General features: G+C 46.8%; 1 protein-coding gene across 2 annotated transcripts in view; it reads left to right on the top strand.

The window, feature by feature from the left end:
- Nucleotides 1-619: 619 nt before the first annotated feature.
- CWF19L2 (CWF19 like cell cycle control factor 2) overlaps nucleotides 620-19,054 on the top strand; it is a 97,459-nt gene continuing 79,024 nt past the window's right edge. The window contains exon 1 of one of the 2 annotated variants that reach the window (XM_075418279.1): nucleotides 620-693. In XM_075418279.1, the coding sequence (XP_075274394.1) occupies nucleotides 628-693 (66 nt within the window). In that variant the 5' untranslated portion in view covers nucleotides 620-627. The remainder of the gene's footprint in view (nucleotides 694-19,054) is intronic. The other variant, XM_075418271.1, reaches the window with a different exon arrangement.

Raw genomic sequence — 19,054 nt, 5'->3', positions numbered from 1 at the left:
TTGTGAGTGATCTCTCCCTGTCCTTGTCTCGATCCTTGAGCCTTTCATCATATTTCCTCTCCCCTGTCCAGCTGAGGAGAGGCAGTGACAGAGCGGTTTTGGTGGGCACCTGGCATTCATCCAAGCCAAACCAAGCCAGCCTGATGCGATAGGACAAGGATTAATGGTTTTAAACTAAACGAGGGCAGATTTACGCTAGATAACGAATTTTTTTGCGATGAGGGTGGTGAAACACCGGCACAGGTTGCCCAGAGAGGTGGCAGATGCCCCATCCCTGGAAACATCCAAGGCCAGGTCGGACGGGGCTCTGAGCAACCTGCTCCGGCTGCAGATGTCCCTTCTCACCGCGGGAGGGCTGGGCTAGCTGGGTGTTGAAGGTCCACAACTGCACCGCGCCACCGAACCGCCCGCAAAGGGGGCGTCACCCTTGGGAGGAGCCACCCTCGCTCCGCCCCGCCCCCGCCCGGCTCCGCTCCGCCCGGAGCGGGGCCGGGCGGGGGCGGGGCGAAGCGAAGGAAGCGCCCCGCCCCGCTCGCCGTTGCCAGGGACGCTATTTACGACATTCCCCCGGCCTCGCCGTACGGCGGGGTTTGCATCATGACTCTCAGTTTCCGGCGGCGATTGGAAATGGCGTCCGGGTTTGAGAGCGAGCGGGGCTTGGCGGAGCGCACGGAGCAGCGGCTGCTGGATCAGGTGGGGTGCCCGGCCTGGCGTTTACTCCGGTGGCCGTTGAGTCCCCTCACCTCCCCGGGACGGGTGTTGGGGAGGCCTCGCCTTGCGCGGCGTCGGTGGGCTACGGAGGGCGGCCCTGGCCGCGGCCTCTCACCCGCTGGCGGCAGCTGGAGGAGGGGGACGCCCTGGGGAGAGCCCCTTCTGCCCCGAGGGGAGCTGGGCTGCGCTGCCGGGAGCGGCAGAAGGCAACCGCGAACTTTTTTTTTTGAGTGATAGCCACCTGAATTCATGTGTTTTGCCACTTGTAGTGGTGTTGAGTCTCTTGGTGTTTCATTCACAGAATCACAGAATGGTAGGGGTTGGAAGGGACCTCTGTGGGTCATCTAGTCCAACCCCCCTGCCGAAGCAGGGTCACCTACAGCAGGCTGCACAGGACCTTGTCCAGGCGGGTCTTGAATATCTCCAGAGAAGGAGACTCCACAACCTCCCTGGGCAGCCTGTTCCAGTGCTCTGTCACCCTCAGAGGGAAGAAGTTCTTCCTCATGTTCAGACGGAACTTCCTGTGCCTCAGTTTGTGCCCATTGCCCCTTGTCCTGTCACTGGGCACCAGTGAAAAGAGTTTGGCTCCATCCTCCTGACACCCACCCTTCAGATAGTTATAAACATACAGAATCACTTATAAGCACACAGTATAATGTGTTTATGTGCTTACACCTTTGAAAAGAGTGAGCCAGGGTCAGTCTTTTTTACACCTTCTCTTCAGATATTTTTATACGTTTGTGACACCACCCACACTCCCTAGCCTTCTCTTCTTTAGGTTAAACTGTCCCAGCCCTCAGCTTTTCCTTAAATTAGACATAAAAGCAACTCTGCCTCCTTCTCTTTCTGGCCTGTCTTTCTGAAAGTGTCGCTACACCTCCATTACAACACTCTGGTCATTGAGTAGTAATAACTTGATCAACCATGGGACAGCCTGTTTTCGTGGAGCCAGGATATTACTTGCTTAGTTATGCTTGGCTGTAGTGGTAGCCGAGAACTAGGAGGCTCCCACTCGTGGGTGCTTTGGTAGAGTTGTGACTTGGAGATCTCTGCTAATCCTGAGGCATTTTGTTCAAAATCTGCTTATGTGCTGTGTTTGGTACTTGTGCAGTAAGTTGCTGGTTCTTGTAACTTGTAGGCAGAGTGAATGATAAAATAGTAAATGGCACATCAAGATGACATGGGTTGTTTTGAAGTTTAAGGAGAGGGGGGTAACTGTATGGAAAGAAAAGTGTAAAAGAAGGACAGAGTATGGAAAAAGTATGAGGTTATGATGATGGGCTTTGAAGAGATGGAAGGCCAAAGTAAGCAGGAGCCAAATCTTACTGGGCAGAGATACTTTCAGAAAAAAAAATAGTGGGGAAAATGGTCTGAATAGCCTGAGGCTTGCGCGGTAGTGATGTCTTGTCTCGATGCCAAGTAGGAAGACAGAGAGTATTTCAGTTAATATAGAGTCTGGGTGTCTCCCTTGCACAGTTGTGGAACCATTTCTAGGCACTAGAATCTCCCTTCAGTGACTTCCCAAGTGTGGGGTGATCCTGCTGCACTGTGTGCTTCCTAGTTTTGCCAAGCAAGTAAGAAGGGGACATGTTGAAGGTTGGTAGTTTTCTCGCATCCCATCTTTCTGTACCAGAGTTTTAAAATGTGTTAGCAGAAGTGTATAGTGATCATTTTATCCTATTGAAGTCAATGTGGGTCAAAGGACACTACAGAGTTTCCCTTATCACTATTTTGGCTGATAGAGAAATTTAGGAATGAGACTCTTTTTTTTAAAAAAACACTCATTGCATATTGCATGTTTCCTCTTCCCCTTTATAGACTGGATAAACTAACATTAAGCTATGTAAAATGGCAACGTTTTTAAGACTTCTCGTGTAGCCACTCTGTTATTTCCGTGCCAAATGAATTTAGCTTTTTGTAACATGGAAGCACAAGGATGTTGTAGTTGCCATGTCAGTATAGAGAATGCTTTGGGTTGGAAGGGACCTTTAGAGTTCATCTAGCCCAACCCCTCTGCAGTGAGCAGGGACATCTCCAACTCGATCAGGTTGCTCAGAGCCGCATCCAACCTGGCCTTGAACGTTTCCAGGGATGAGGCCTCCACTGCTTCTCTGGGCAATCTGTGCCAGTGTTTCACCACCCTCATCAGTCTTCCTTATATCCAGTCTAAATCTACCCTCCCTTAGTTTAAAGCCATTGCTTCCTGTCCTGTCGCAGCAAGCCCTGCTGAAAATATTTTCCCGATCTTTCCTATAGGCCCCTTCAGGTACTGAAAGGCTGCTATAAGGTCTTTCTGCAGCCTTTTCTTCTCTGGGCTGAACAGCCCCAACTCTCTCAGTCTTTACTCCTAGGAGAGGTGCTCCAGCCTCAGATCATCTTTGTGACCCTCCTCTGGACCCACTCCAATAGCTCCATGTCCTTCTTGTGCTGGGGGCCCCAGAGCTGGACACAGGATTTGAGGTGGGCTCTCACCAGAGCAGAGCAGGGGGGCAGAATCCCCTCCCTCGACCTGCTGGCCACGCTGCATTTGGTGCAGCCCAGGATATGGTTGGTCTTCTGGGCTGCGAGTGCACATTGGTGGCTGATGTCCAGCTTTTCATCCCCCGGTACCCCCAAGTCGTTCTTGGCAGGGCTGCTCTCAGTCCCTTCATCCCTCAGCCTGTACTGATAGTGGGGGCTGCCCCGACCCACGTGCAGGACCTTGCACTTGCCTTGTTGAACCTCATGAGGTTCACACACGCCCATTTCTCCAGCTTGCTGAGGTCCCTCTGCATGGCATCCTGTCCCTCAGGTGTGTTAACCACACCACTCAGCTTGGTGTCATCTGCAGTCTTGGTGAGGGTGCACTCGATCTCACTGTCTAGGTCACTGATGAGAATGTTAAACAGCACCGGTCCCAGTACGGACCCGTGAGGGACACCGCTTGTCACTGGTGTCCATTTGGACATCGAGCCATTGACCACTGCCCTCTGGCTGCGACCTTCCGACCAATTCCTTTGCCACCAAACAGTCCACCCATCAAATCAATGGCTCTCCAATTTAGAGAGAAGGATGTGGTGGGGGACTGTGTTGGAGGCTTTACAGAAGTCTGGACACATCACATCCGTAGCTCTTCCCTTGTGCACTGATCTAGTCACTCCATCATAGAAAGCCACTAGGTTGGTGAGGCAGGACTTGTGCTTGGTGAAGCCATGCTGGCTGTCTCGAATCACCTCCCTGTCCCCCGTGTGCCTTAGCATAGCTTCTAGGAGGATCTGCTCCATGATCTTCCCAGGCACAGAGGTGAGGCTGACAGGTTTGTAGTTCCCAGGGTCCTCCTTTCTACCCTTTATAAAAATGGGCCCAATGTTTCCCTTCTTCCAGCCACCAGGGACTTTGCCTGACTGCCGTGACCTTTGACCTGGAGAGTGGCTTGGCAATGAGATCAGCCAGTTCCCTCAGGACTCTGGAATGCATCTCATCAGGTCCCATAGATTTATGTATGTTCAGGTTCCTCAGGTGGTCATGAACCTGGTGTTCCGTTACTGTGGGAAGGGCTTTGATCCTCTTGCAGTCCATCTACCGGGGAGGGGCGAGGAGGGAGGTTGCCAGTGCAGACTGAGACAGTAAAGTTGTTGAGTACCTCAGCCTTCTCCTCATCTGTTGATATGAGTTTGCCATTCTTGCTCATCAGGAGGGTGCACTTTCTTTAACCTTCCTTTTCTGGCTGACATACCTGTAGAAGCCTTTCTTGTCACTCTTAGCATTCCTTGCCAAGTTCAGCTCCAGCTTTGCCTTGGCCTTCCTGACCTCATCCCTACACAACCGGGCAGCATCCCTATACTTCTCCCAAGATACCTGTCCCTGCTTCCACTGCCTGTGCAGTTCCCTCTCGCTCTTTAGTTTGACCAGCAGGTCTCGACTCAGCCATGCTGGTCTTTTCCCTTCGTTGCCTGACTTCTGACACCTTGGAACTGAGAGCTCCTGCAGTACTCTGCTGTCTGCTTTTCAGAAATGGAACTGACGTGCTGCCACCTTTTTTGCTGATAGGATAACATTTATGTCTTCCTTGAAGTTGAGAGACTGTAGCTTGCAAAGCCTGGAGATGAATATATACATAAAAATATATGTGTACAGGATATATCTGTGTATGTACTATGTACTAGTACTTCAGATGTGTGGTGACGTAGTACCATTAAAAACAGCATTGATCAAGTGGTTAAATCTTCTATATTTAGCTGAAGTAGTTGATGTTGTCCCCACTAAGTATCACACATCTAGCAGTAGTTAGTACTTTGCTAAGTTTGAACTCCATTTTTGTTTTTTATGTTTTGAACTTTTCTTAATAAGCTTTCTTTTGAATGAAGTTAAAAACAGGTTTTGTCACGAGCAGGTGTGAAAATCTCTTTTCCTCTCTCTGAAAAAGAGGAAAGCAGAGAACAGACAAATGAAAAAATCTGACTTCCCCTTGGGGGTGCTCTGTCTGAAGTTTTATGCAGGAAAAAAGTTGTAAATGGCAAATTAGTTGGTAGCATTTTTTTCCTTCCCTACTTCTTACTGGGAAAGGAAAACCAGTCCTCGTTTGAAGAAAGTGAAGTATTTCTGAAGTTTGTGAGCTCCTTAAGATGTTCATCTGTTCAATAAAATACGTGTATTATTGATAATATCGGTGAGTGAGAACAGATTAATGTCTCAAGTGTATTGACTTTCTCTGCTTTACTTAGGTTACCTGGATTATGGTTAGACTGCCTGCTGCTGTAGTGGTGGAAAATAACTGGGAGAAAACTAGAGCAAGGCTTTATCTCGGTGCATTTTGACTGTCTTGCTTGCAGAGGCCAAAAGAGATGCGCAGGGACTTTTCACATGTGGCTAATGTAGTCAAGACAGTAATTTGGTGGTTACAGCCTTGGAAGCTCCTGCTTTTTCCTTTGGCAAAGACACTTGGGAAGCTGCATAGGTCTTTACTTCTGATAATCCGAGAAGTTTGCAGAACTGACTGTACTTCAGCAGTTCTGTTTCTGGAAAGATAAGATGTTCAACCAACTCACCTTAAGGAGCTTTTGGTTATAAAATATTGGAAATTATTAGTCTGTCTTCTGTTCTATAGAGGGTGTAGTTGGGGCTAAGATAAAAGGGAGCTCTTTAGCTCTAGTCCTTGATAGTCAGGGCAGTGAGGCGTCTGAGAGAACCTTCACTGTCTCTTCAGAAATAATTCTACCCAAATCACCAAGCTCAGGAGACGAATCTGGGATTAGCTCACTCTTGCAGATTCCATATCCACAATAATCAAGAGATCAAATATATAGTAGATTTTGAAACAGTCATAGAAATAGGTTTCTTTAGTACCTTTTACTTTTAAAACAAGCTGAATAGAAGTTGCTTCTTGTTGATTTTTTTTTTTATATTTAAAAATTTATTTAGTGTTTCGTGGTTTTGCTGCTTATGAACTTATGCTTCTTTTGAAGAACCAAAATACCACCCAACTCACTGGTTGAGATTTCTCTTTTAAATTTTGGAAACGTATTCTTTTATTTGTGTAGTCTGTCTTCCCAACTGCATTGGTAAAATCCAGCAGCTGGTAATATTTATGATAATAATCAGTAATCAAATAATTAAGTGTTGACATGCAAATTGTTATTAAACTCCAGAAACAGCATCTTGTTTTGATGAGTGCAACGGTTCATGACACTACTGTTTTAGTTTGTAAGCTGAGAATGCGAAAATAACCTGATGGGTGTTTTGGTCAGTGCGGGATTGTGTACTTTTCCTAGACGTGAGCACTTTTTTTGTGAATACTAGCAGTAATGCAATTTTGAATTATTTTTGCATCTGTTCTATGACATGGTATTTCTTTACTTCAGGGTTGCTCTTCTGTTACTTGTTTTTTTTTTTTTATGGACTTTGAGTCTTTCACCCTCTGGTCTCCGAGGGTGATGTGATCTGACCATTTTTTGTGCAGAAAGTCCTCTTTTAATCGTTAAGGACTACTGACAGATTACAAGTTTCTCTTGATAGTGGTACATGTTGATGTAAAAATAAAAGTTAAGTGTAGGTAAATAAGACCTCGGTATTTCAAACAAAGAAGATATATTCTTGAAACAACATAAATAAAATGATACCTTGAAGCAGGTTCATTGCACAAACAAGAAATTGTGTGTTTAGTTGTACTTATTTAGGTTTTGGAAAAAAATTATTTAAGATGGGCAAGCCATTATTTTTGGAAACATCTTGTTTGATGATTTTCACTTGGACCTCTACCTTTATTTTTTGTTTACATTTTTTGATTTATTTTCTTTAAAATACAACCTAAAATTTAAAAAAACCCCAATGTGTAGCAGTATCATTGAGTTCACTGTGTGTGAGCTCTAAACAAGCTGTGAAATCAGTGGGTTTTTCCTGGTGAAGTATGATCAGGTATTTCTTCATAAAAGCCTGCCTGTTGGGTTGTTGCAGTGATTAGTATTAGCTGAGGTGATGGAATGCTTTGGCAGTGTTTTACACTTCAGTTTTCAGTGGAAAATTACAGAAATTTTTCCTTAGACAGAAATGAATAGCAAAACATATCGCTATTAGGGGTGGTAGAGCTGTTATTTGCTGAAAGTTTCTACTGTGCTGTAATACTAAGCACCTACTTTTTCTTCTTTCCTTGTAAAATCCTTTATGAAACCTTACATCCCTGATTCTCTCTGTCGAAGGACATAAGCGTGTCAGTATTACTATACTCGCTTAAATCTTTGAGTGGTATTAGGAGAGTACCAGCACTGAGAAATGAATGCTGCCTTTTCACGAAAAGTTTTCAGACTTTTGACAAAGCACCTCTATATGCATTTTTGCAAGCAACATCTTTGATTTAACAGAGAGGTCGTTTTAGAAGGCGAGTGATGTAGACGGATGTCCTTGTTGTTATATTCTGTAAGTCCTTCCTCTAGAGCTTGCTCTGCCACAGGAGTGCAGAGGTGCTAACGTTAATGTGAAGTATCTGCCTTCAGTTTCCTAGCAGTAGTAGCTACAGTGGTGCATCTGTTTGTCTGCTGTGTCTGCAGCTGTACCAGCAGAAAGAGTCATGGACTCCCACATGATTCTGACTGAAGGTTGACATCTGCAGTCGCTCTTTAAGTTGCCTGTCCAACTGACTGCTGATCACAAGAGACTTAAATGAATCCGGTGATGGTTGTTGCAGTGACCTGTCTTCTGTGCCGTTAGGCAGGCAAAAATGACAGAGTGCTGACATTTCCAGCTGGCACGGCTGTGTCTGGGTGAGGTGGAGATACAGGCAGCACTCGGACTCCGTTGTGATTTGGCAGGTTGGGGTGGCAGCTAAGCCCTTTCTTGTGTTTCCACTGCTGTCCTCCTTGGGAAAATTTCGTGGATGTAACAATAATTGGAATATTGAGGGTAGAAAAATAGTCAGCATTCACAAGTAGAAGTGTGTTATTCAGGTAGAGAATTGGTGTAAGAATGTCAGAAATGCAAGGAAGGGTACGTTCAGGTGCCTGGAAGGTAAGCACGCGTGTAACCAGGGCTCTCCAGCACTGAGCTTTGGGGTGATGGAAGCTGGGAGGTTAATTGTAGTGGATTGACCCTGACTGGATACCAGGTGCCCACCAAGGCCGCTCTATCAGTCCGCACCTTCAACTGGACAGGGGAGAGAAAATACGAAAGGCTTGTGGATCAAGATAAGGACAGGGAGAAATCACTCGCTAGTTACCATCACAGGCAAACCAGACTCAACTTGAGAAAAAATTAATTTAATTTATTGCCAATCAAAATCAGAGTAGGATAATGAGAAGTAAAACCAAATCCTAAAAACACCTTCCCCCCATCCCTCCTTTCTTCGCAGGCTCAACTTCACCCCTGATTTTCTCTCCCTCCTCCCCCTGAGCAGCGCAGGGGGATGGGGAATGGGGGCTGCGGTCAGTTCATCACATGTTGTCTCTGCTGTTCCTTCCTCTTCAGGGGGAAGACTCCTCACACTCTGCCCCTGATCCAGCGTGGGATCCCTCCCATAGGGTGCAGTCCTCCATGAACTGCTCCAGCGTGGGTCCTTCCCACAGGCTGCAGTCCTTCAGGAACAGGCTGCTCCAGCATGGGTCCCCCACGGGCTCACAAGTCTTGCCAGCCAGCCTGCTCCAGCATGGGCTCCTCTCTCCATGGGTCCACAGGTCCTGACAGGAGCCTGCTCCAGCATGGGGTTCCCTATGGGGTCACAGCCTCCTTCAGGCATCCACCTGTTCTGGTGTGGGCTCTTCCCGGGGCTGCAGGTGGATATCTCCTCCAGCATGGACCTCCATGGGCTGCAGGGGTACATCCTCCCTCACCATGGTCTTCTCCATAGACTGCAGGGGAATCTCTGCTCTTGTGCCTGGGGCAGCTCCTCCCACTCCTCCTTCACTGACCTTGGTGGCTGCAGGGTTGTTTCTCTCATGTTTTCTCACTCCTCTCTCCGGCTGCAATTGCCGTTGCGCAGGCTTTTTTCCCCTGCTTAACTCTGTTATCCCAGAGGTGCTGCCACTGTCACTGGTGGGCTCGGCCTTGGCCAGCAGCGGGTCTGTCTTGGAGCCGGCTGGCGTTGGCTCTGTTGGACATAGGGGAAGCTTCTGGCACCTTCTCACAGAAGCCACCCCTGCAGCCCCCCTGCTACCAAAACCTTGCCATGCAAACCCATTACAGTAATGTAGGCCACAGCAACGTTTCTGATAGCTGAATATCAGAACTGGTAAATGATTGGAATACTTTGTATGACGGGATGGCAGGTGGTCCTGAAATTAGAAAGGAAACCTCATTGTTTAGGTTTTGGGTGCCTTATGTTGATGTCTGAAGGACTGGGCTAGGTGTTAAGATCTTTTGAACTTGTCTAACAGAAAGCTGTTGGTTTGTGTTTTTGCCACACTTCTTCCCCCCTGAAGTGCACATTTTTTACCTTGTTCCTTGTGCTTAAACTGGTAGCCTTGATGACCTTACCAGAGGGGCAGCTTGGAAGCTTGATCTGCAGGAAGCTGCCCCCTGTTCTTGATGGGATTCATTCTGTGTCAGGGTGGTCTTTGAAGGGGCTTGCCCTGAGGCTGGGGTGCAGGGACAGGCCTGTGCAGGCAGGGTGGTGGGAACACGTGAGGGACAGTGCAGAGAGGAGAGGTGTGGGACCAGAGCCCAGCCCTTTGGTTGCAGGTAGCCATTAGAGCAGCTTAGCTGTTGCTCTCTGTTGGATGTTTTTGTCATGCTGTGTTGATCTTTGTGCCATAGAGTTTCTTCTGACTGCTTGTTGGAGAAAAAGGGAATTGTTCTTCTTTTGGATGGAGAACTTGACTGAGTGGTGGTGTTTATAATCTGAAGAACTAGAGGCTGACTGCAGTTAAAGATGGTGGTATGGAAAATTTTTTCTGGCCTTGGTGAGATCTGAAATGGTAAACAAAGTTGGGGTCTGGAAAGAGTGCTGGTCAGGGTTTCTGTGAGCTGGAGGGGGAATGTTTTAGCCTCCTTCCATAGGTGACATCCCTCCATCCCTTCTGGACATCTCTGGGAACTGTCGTGTAACAACTTCCACTTGTTGTGTGAGCTAGACCTTGGCCATTGGCAGTGTCTTTGATCTTTTCTGCCACTTCCTGGTGTGGTGTGGTATAATTTGTGGAGATTTACGACGTGGACTCTGGCGGGGTGTAGACTAAAGACCTTTATTACCATTGCTTCTCAAGCTTTATAGCATTTCTCCTTGTGCACGCGCTACCAGTCAGTTACTGGTAGGGTAAAGCCTTGCGATCATGCGTCTCTGCTTAAAGTTGATTGGTTAAACCTCTCCTTCATGGGCCACGTCAACCGTCCATCTTCATCCTGTTCGCCACCGCAACTTCCTTGTGCTTCGACCACAACTTCCTTGGAAGTTGTTTGTCTCTTTCTTCAAGGGTACAGGGCTGTTTTGTCAAGGTCATACTCTTCCTCATATAGTCCTACAGCTCCCCCTTTTTGTTGTTCTACGACCATCACTTGATGGATCATCTTCTGCATCATGTTTTGTAAACATGATATCAGACAGGGTACAATCAACATTATACATACGAACACTCCCAGCAATAATATTGCTCCTTTAGCTAAGGACAACCACCACTCCCTTAGGCCCCATCCCTGAAGGAGATTTCCCAATCCAAAAAACCCATCTTCCTCTTTCAATTTCTGTGTCTGTTCCATCAGCTTGTGGATGCTGGCATGAATCGATTCCGAATGATGGGACAAATTCATGCAACACATCCCGTCAAAGTCCTTGCATCCATGCCCACTAGTTAACAACAAAAAATCAATGGCTGCTCGATTTTGCAATGTTGCATGCCTTACCGAATCTACATCATTTGCTAAACTACCTAAAACTTCTGCTATCAGATTACTCTGTTTCTCTAGCCAACAAGCTAATTCACTCAACTGCATTAATGCTTTTGCTGCTGCCACTCCAGGCAAAAAGAGGCTAGCAGCTGTGGTTTCTCCCCTATTCCACAGATCAACATTGTCCTCGCAATCTTCAGACAATGCATGTTTGCGGCGACTTTTGCTCAGATGGGTATGATTTAATGTCATTGTTATATTTGGTGTCAGCGATGTTAGTCGAGCTAACGTGCAAGGTCCCCCTGTCGTGTTACTTGGAATGCCTGGCCATGCTCTATCCCAACAAATCAAATGCCCCCGGGGGTAGCTTTCATGCCGAGCTCACTGCCTTTGTTTCATTCAGTGTTTCATTGCACCACAAAGGTGCATTTTGATAGGTTTGTTTGTAGGGTGTAACATCTGTCTGTAGTTCCTCCTGTGCTCTTGTATTTTTTTCGAAAGATATACATGCAGGCACTTTAACAATGCCTAAGATGTCCACTTCCTGTGGTTCTTGTTGAGCGAAAGGCAGTGAGATGTCCTAGCCTTGTGCCCAACTTTCTACACAGCCTTTTGTGCTTGTGCATTTGTCTCTACCGAATATGTATATTTTTGTTTCCAGACAAATTTAGATTCACGTATGTGATAAGTACTCCTACCAGACACGTGTGAAATGCCTGTCCAGCTGATGCCATGGACGCGCAGAATGTGGTTTGATTCAGAGCTTGAGCTAGCGTTACCCGTACGTTCGAACTGTTCCATGGCGTCAGGTGATGCGGATTGTGTATCTTCCCCAGCGCTGACGTGGCTGTCAGGGCTGTTCCGAGCAGGATCCATTGCAGGGCGCACGAACCTTGCCGGAACCCACTGAGTGCCATCTCCTGTGGAGACACAAGCGTATCCTCTCCCCCAAGTGATTAATGTGAATGGGCCTTCCCATTTGTGAGTTAATAGGGATTTAACCCATACTTTAGCCTGTTTCCCTGGTTGTGTACCTTCTGATTTTTTTCATCGATAGGAAATGTTTCAAAGTAACTGGTTCTTCTGTGTTCTCTCCTAATGTTAGATTATTTAGGAGATACAGGGCTTTTTGCAGCTGTGCCTGTGGGAATTCCCCTATCATTCCCCCCTTTTTGTTTTTCACGGGTGTTTTTCAAGGTACGATGTGCTCTTTCCACAATCCCCTGACCTTTGGGGGGAATGTGGAATGTCTGTGATATGCTGAATCCCCCATAGTGACAAAAATTGCTGTGTTTTTGCACTGACATATCCTGGGCCATTGTCAGTTTTTATTTTGTGTGGGATGCCTAGAGCTGTAAAGGCTCCGTGCCAATGTCTAATAATGTCCTTGCTCTTTTCACCTGTTTCTGCGGTTGCCCAAACGGCTGTAGAAAATGTGTCGACAGATACATGAATATACTTGTGTCGGCCAAATTCTGGCAAATGTGTCACATCTGTTTGCCAAATCTGCAGTGCTTGCAGTCCCCAGGGGTTGACCCCTGTGACTTGTGGCAAGGTAATTTATTGACATTCCAGGCAAGTCTGCATGATTGCTCTTGCTGCAGACTATGAGAGTTGAAACTGTCTTTTCAGCATTTTTGCCGATTGGTGAAAAAATGCATGGGAAAGTTGGGCCTGTTCTACAATCCCTGGGACTGGAGCTGACCACGCTGGTGCAGCAAGGTGGTCAGCACGAGTGTTTCCTTCTGTTAAAAAACCAGGTAATTCTGTGTGACTGCGTATGTGCCATATGTAGTAAGCAGTTGTTCTGTGACTTAGCAGGACCCACAGTTTCTTAAACAGCGTAAATAAAGTTTCATTATCTACATGTTTCAACCATTCCTTTTCCAATCTCCTTACTACCCCTGCAACATACTGAGAGTCTGTTACTAAATTTAGAGGTTCTTGCCACATTTGGAACACTTGGACCACTGCATATAGTTCCACTATCTGCAGTGATCCTTTTGCTGTACAAATTCAATGTTGCCAGTTACCATTTTCATGCCAGACCATGACTGCTTTGCCGGTTTTTCCCGACTCATCTGTGAACACAGTCCGACCGGGAACAAGAGTGGCTTGACATAGAGGTTTACATACAAGAGAAACTTCTCTACAAAAGGAGAAGAGTTTGTGAGCTGGCAAATGAATGGAAAGCCGTCCTGAAAACCCTTCGAGGGCTACCTGAAGCGCCAGGCTATTTGCCTGACCCCATTCCAGGTAGTCTTGTGTGAGAGGTAAGAACAAGGTCTGTATCTCCTTGCTGCTTAATTCCACTGTTTGTTTGTGGCCTTTTCGGATCAGAATTGAGATCATTTTTACTCGTGCTACTATTGTTTTTTGTGGCTGATGTGACAAGAAGATCCATTCTCTTACGACCAGCAAATCACTCTTTTCACTTGGAGCCCATTGGGCTACAAGGCCCATGGGTTGTCTATCCTGATTGATAATATACAATTGCAAAGCACGATCCTCTATCAATGGAGGCGCTTGATGCTGCTGCTACGCATGTGATAACTGTGCCAGTGCCTCTTGAGCCTTGGGGATCAGCACGTGTTGAGAAGTGAGGTCAGGGTTTCCTTTTAACAACACAAACAGTGGTGCCAATTTCTCGTTACTGATCCCTAGCAACGTCCGCACCCAACTGATTGCTCCCAGCAATTTCTGTAAGTCATTCAGAGTCTTCACTGGTGTTTGCAGGGCCATTGACTGAGGTTCTACAGTGTGTTCGAGAATTTTCCACCCCAAGTATGTCCAAGGGGCCTCCTTTTGTACCTTTTCTGGGGCTATTTCCAACCCATACGTAGCAAGACTAGAAATTGTGTCTTGCACCAGGGGTGCTAAGAGCTCGGGTGTTTGCCCTGCCAACAAAATGTCATCCATGTAATGATAACAAATAATGCATGGACGTTTTTGTCGAACCTCAGACAATGCTCCCGCTACATACATTTGACACAGGGCTGGGCATCCATTCCCTGAGGCCGTACTGTCCAATGGTATCTTGGCATAGGTTCTTGGTGATTAATAGTCGGCACTGAAAAGGCAAACTTCGGCGCATCTTCACGTGCTAATGGAATTGTGAAAAAACAGTCCTTTAAGTCCATGACAATGTTGTCCCAGTCGCGAGGTAACATGGTTGGACATGGTATGCCTGGTTGCAATGCCCCCATGCCCCCGATCACCGCATTCACTTGGCGTAGATCGTGTAGCATTCACCACTTTCCACTCTTTTTCTTAATTACAAACACTGGAGTGTTCCATGCGTTAGTGGTGGGTGCTATGTGTCCTTTCTGTAATTGTTCTTGTACTAATGTTCGCAAAGCATCGGCCTTTTCTGTCGTGAGGGGCCACGGATCCACCCAAACTGGCTTTTTGGTGAGCCAAGTCAGGCGTATGACAGGCCGCACTGCAGGGACCCCTCCTAAAAAGGCGCGAATGAGTTGTTCGTCCCGATGATAACTCCCCAGGACCCAAGGATGTTTTGTCCCCATAAACTGAGTGGAACGTTTACCACAAATGGACGGACATTGGCTACCTGTCCTTCTGGGCTAATCACCTGCACGACCTGTGCACTTTGCTGAGAGGCTGATAGCCCTCCTGTTCCTGCTATTCCTGTGTGCATTTGCATGGTCGCCCATTTCCGGGGCAAACGACCTGTTGAGATGATGGTTACATCTGCCCCCGTGTCAATCATTCCTTTGATGTTTATCTGTTTGGGTTGTTGGCCCGCATTACACACTTGACATGTCAAGATTGGTCGCGCTGAATGTACCTGCTGCACCCAACTGATCTCCGGTGTTCCAGTGGACCCGAAGCTTCCATGTCCTTGCTCCACTTGTTCAGCTTGGGGCACCTGGCCCTTAAAGGGGATCAGCTGGGCGATACGACTCCCTGCTGGTACCGACACAGGCGGGGAAGGTGTCCATATCATGGTGTGTATTTGCCCTGTAAAACCCGCGTCAGTCACTCCCAGTAAAACAAAGAGTCCTTGAGAGGTCGTGTTGGAGCGTCCCAAGGAGAGGGCACTCAGCTCTTCCCCCAAGGGTTTCTTCACGGAGAGAGCAACTGTGTGTACAGCTTGGTCTCCTGTTGTGATGCCGGCGGTTGTGGAGACATGCGCGTCGGCACTCCCAGCTGTTCTTGCTCGGAGGCTGCCCAGACCTGTGACGATTGCTGTGTCTGGGGCCTCTGATCCAGGGGTATTTGTGTCCGGGCGCGCCCCTGTCTCGTGCTGGACCTCCCGTTTCCCGACAGTGGTTGCCCATTCTTGTCGAATTTTGATCTACATCGATTAGCAAAATGCCTTCCCTTGCCACACCGAGGACAAATGCCTGGAGGGTCACCGTTACCGGATTCTCCCCTTTGTCTTTGGGGGCAAACCCTTTTAAAATGTCCTGGTTTGCCACACTGAAAGCACAGCTTGTTTGTAACTTGAACTGCAGAGGCAAAGGCAGCGGCAAAGGCGGCAGCAAACGCCTCAGTGTTATAAGTTACTGATCCCACCCTGTTACAGGTTTCAATCGTATCTGTCAATGTGGGATTCCTTAAGGATTGCAGCAGTTTCTTGCAATCGGCATTTGCATTCTCCACTGCCAGCTTCAACATCAGTGCCTCCTTGTCTTGTTTGTTTTCTACCTGCTTTTGTATAGCTTCCTGTAATCTGTCGATAAACTGTGTATATGATTCACTCGGGTCTTGCTTAATGCTTGTAAAGGATTTAAATGCCTTGCCAGTGTCCGGCACCTTCAGCATCGCCTGATAAGCGAGCTCTGCCGACTGTCTCAGTATTTCCGGCGCTGACTGTGCCTGCAGCTGCGGGGTAGCTGTTGGTGCCTCCCCCATCAGCTGGGGAATTCCGGCCAGCTGCAGTGGATCCCCGCTCTGCCTTCCCAGGTTGTCTAAGGCGGCTGTGTGGCAAAGCGTTCTCCAGTGCGACTCCCACAACACCCTCTGCGTAGGGGTAAAAATCAGGTCTGCCAGTGAGCGCAGATCAAAAGGAGTCAAAAGGTGTCCTCTCATCACATTCTGCAGCAAGCTTTGCGCATATGGTGAAGTGAGACCGTGCTGCATGACCGTCTTTCGCAGTTCCTTTACTAGGTCCCATGGCAAGGGCTGCCATTCGTTCGGTCCCTGATTTCTTGTTATCACCGGACAGGAGAGAGCAGCGGCCATTTCAACCTCCCCCTCCAGCAATGCCTGCTTTCGCAAGTTTCGCCAGTGTGCTGCAGGGTCATAGCCGGCGGCTGCTGCTTGATCGCGTGCTGGCTCTTCCCAGCAAATCAAGTCCTTTTCAAACAGATTTGTCGGTTCTTGAGGGGGGGGTGCAAACCCGGGGAGCCGCGGCGTGGATGATGGCACTTCTAACAGTGGGCCCGAGGAGGGGGCAGACGACTGTGGAGTGTCCATCCCAGCGCTCCCTCCCCACAGCTCCGCTTCTGATTCCCCACAAGTACCTCCGGGTGCAGTTGCCGCGGCCGCGGAAACTGCTCGATTGGACTTGAGCTGTTGCAGCGATTCCTTGACCAGCCTCCAGGTCGTAAGGACCTTTGTGGCGATCGGCTCCCCCCCTGTTGCAGCCTCCTGTAAAACTTCTCCGGCTTTCTCCCATGTAGATAATTGAAATGCCGTTTGCAAATCTGCTACAACGCCTTTGCTTTTTAGCCAAGCCAGCAACAGGCGTAAATTAGTCTCATCGTATCCAATTCCTCCTTTCTGTAGAATTTTCATATAAATAGATAGGATCGACCTCTCCTCAGAAGACATTTGCGACCCCATCTTCCTACGTTCCCAGCTGCTCACCTTTTTCTTGGTGATTTGTCGTCTGGACTGCAGCTCTCACGTTCTGCTGCTTTTCTCGTTCAGCTGGGCTTTAAACCTCTCCTTCATGGGCCACGTCAACCGTCCATCTTCATCCTGTTCGCCACTGCAACTTCCTCGTGCTTTGACTACGACTTCCTCAGAAGTTGTTTGTCTCTTTCTTTAAGGGTACAGGGCTGTTTCGTCAAGGTCGAACTCCTCCGTATATAGTCCTACAGTAATTGTTACGGCTTTTGGTGTTTGTGTCTGCAGCGTATTACAGGCTCTTTGGAGCAAGTTTTATTCCTCTTTTAGCAGGTACTGTTGTCAGCAACCGTGCAGGCTGGCTGTAATCGCCTGACTAATGAAAATGAGAAAGCATTTTCCCTGAGAGTGATTTCCTCCCTTGTTCACGTGGGGCTGTGAAACCCAGGACCCTTTGGCCTGCTTGTGACCAAGTTCACCTTGGCAAACATTGCTAAAGTAGCGTGTAGAGTTGATTTTCGTTTTTATAGCACCTTACCAACAGACCTTTCAGAGTGCTTTGCCAGCGTGATGCCGCACCCTGTGCTTGTTGCAAAGGAGACTCTGAGCAACTTCATTTGGGTGTCGCAGGGGTCTGTAATGTAGCACAACGCTTGCCCTGCTTGACAGCTTGTTGCTCGTGATGGTCCTCTGTGTTTGTGTGTAGCATGCACAGTCGCTTGCATAATTAATACATTACTTTGAAATACAGGTATTTCAGAAATGTAGGATCCTAGATTTATGGAGAATAAACTTTAAAATATTGCAGTGGTGACCTAAAATGTACCTAATATTAAGTACTAATTTGTAAAGCAGAGAGAGTAAATTGATGGGTATTTTTGTGCTATCATAAAGTATTTATGAATTTTAATGTGAATTAAATGCTTGAACTCCTGTGGTTGAGAGATGTGAAGCTATTAGAGTTGGCCTTTGTAGCACAGAATGATAAATCTGACAGGGAACTTAACTAGTTTTTCTTTCTTTTCTACATTTCGTAAGATGCTAGTAAGCCCTGTGTCATTATAAAAGACGAGTAGAAGGGTAAGATTTGAAGCTAATAAAGTAGTGTAGACAAGTTTTCCTTGTCCCCTCCACCCCTTGAAATAAACATGCGTGTGTGTGTGTGGGGAAGCATTCACCAGTAATAAAAATGAATGTTATAATTTAATGGTAGAGGGAGCTAGACGGTTTTTAGAGATAGAAAGAATCACAGGGTGTTGCTGCTAACTTTCTAGTCTTATGTTAAAATGATAATTCAAGTGAAAATACAACTTCTTTCATCTTTTTAAATCTCTAGGCAGGTTCCTCTTTTTTTATTTTACATACAGATATTGTTAAGAATCTTCTCTATTTTTGTATCTTTGTCTAAGAAAAAGCAAACTTTCACCTGATGCTTTTGTATCTGTCTCTCTCTGTTTAACAGTCTGGTGGTATTGCCACTACAGATTCATCTTGCCCAGTCTTGTTTCATTTAGTATTCAGGAGACAACAGTCTGCAGTTTGAGGATTTCTAGTCATTCTCTGTTCTGAATATGCATTTGTATGCTTCAGCCAAAATGAGGATCATGTATCTCAATTACCTACGTACTTGCTTGTATTTTTTTTGTTTGTTCTTAGATCTAATAAAAAGTTTAAAAGCTCCTTTTGTACCTGATTTAGAATGTTAACTTCATTTTATGCAGTGTGTATTTGTAACTTTGCTAACGTGAAGGACATAGTAATTTTATTTGAAATAAACGTTTTATTATAGAGGTGGCTAAGAAGCTAAATCTTTCTAGACAGGCAAAGAGCATATTAAATGAAGACATCTTGACAAGCTGATCTTGACTGGCCTTTATCTGAGGTGTTTATAGATTTATATGCCCAAGAGCTGCTGAAGGGGTAGAAGGGAACTGTTGACTCCAGCTGCGAGTCTTTCTCAGCTAAAAGTGAAATGGAGTGTGCAGAAAGCCTGTCCCTTTCCCCGTCTAAATATTGGCAACCTGTTTCATGTTTACTGGTGAAACAAGCAAGTTTGGATTCTGTTTTTGTTGTGCTTTTCCCCTCTAGAACTATATTCAAGTTCCCTTAATCTCCTCTGTTTCACCTCTGCCCAGTTACAAGGATGAGTTTTGTGTGTGTGGCTTGTTGACATTTTGTGAGTTGCATAGCTGAGGTTGTTATCCTTCTCTTGTCCACAAATGTGGCATGCTTAATTACT

The sequence above is a fragment of the Opisthocomus hoazin genome, chromosome 1, assembly GCF_030867145.1.
Source record: "Opisthocomus hoazin isolate bOpiHoa1 chromosome 1, bOpiHoa1.hap1, whole genome shotgun sequence".
Taxonomy (NCBI): domain Eukaryota; kingdom Metazoa; phylum Chordata; class Aves; order Opisthocomiformes; family Opisthocomidae; genus Opisthocomus; species Opisthocomus hoazin.
Note: the sequence above shows the minus strand (reverse complement) of the source record. Positions and strands in the feature narration are given on the sequence as shown.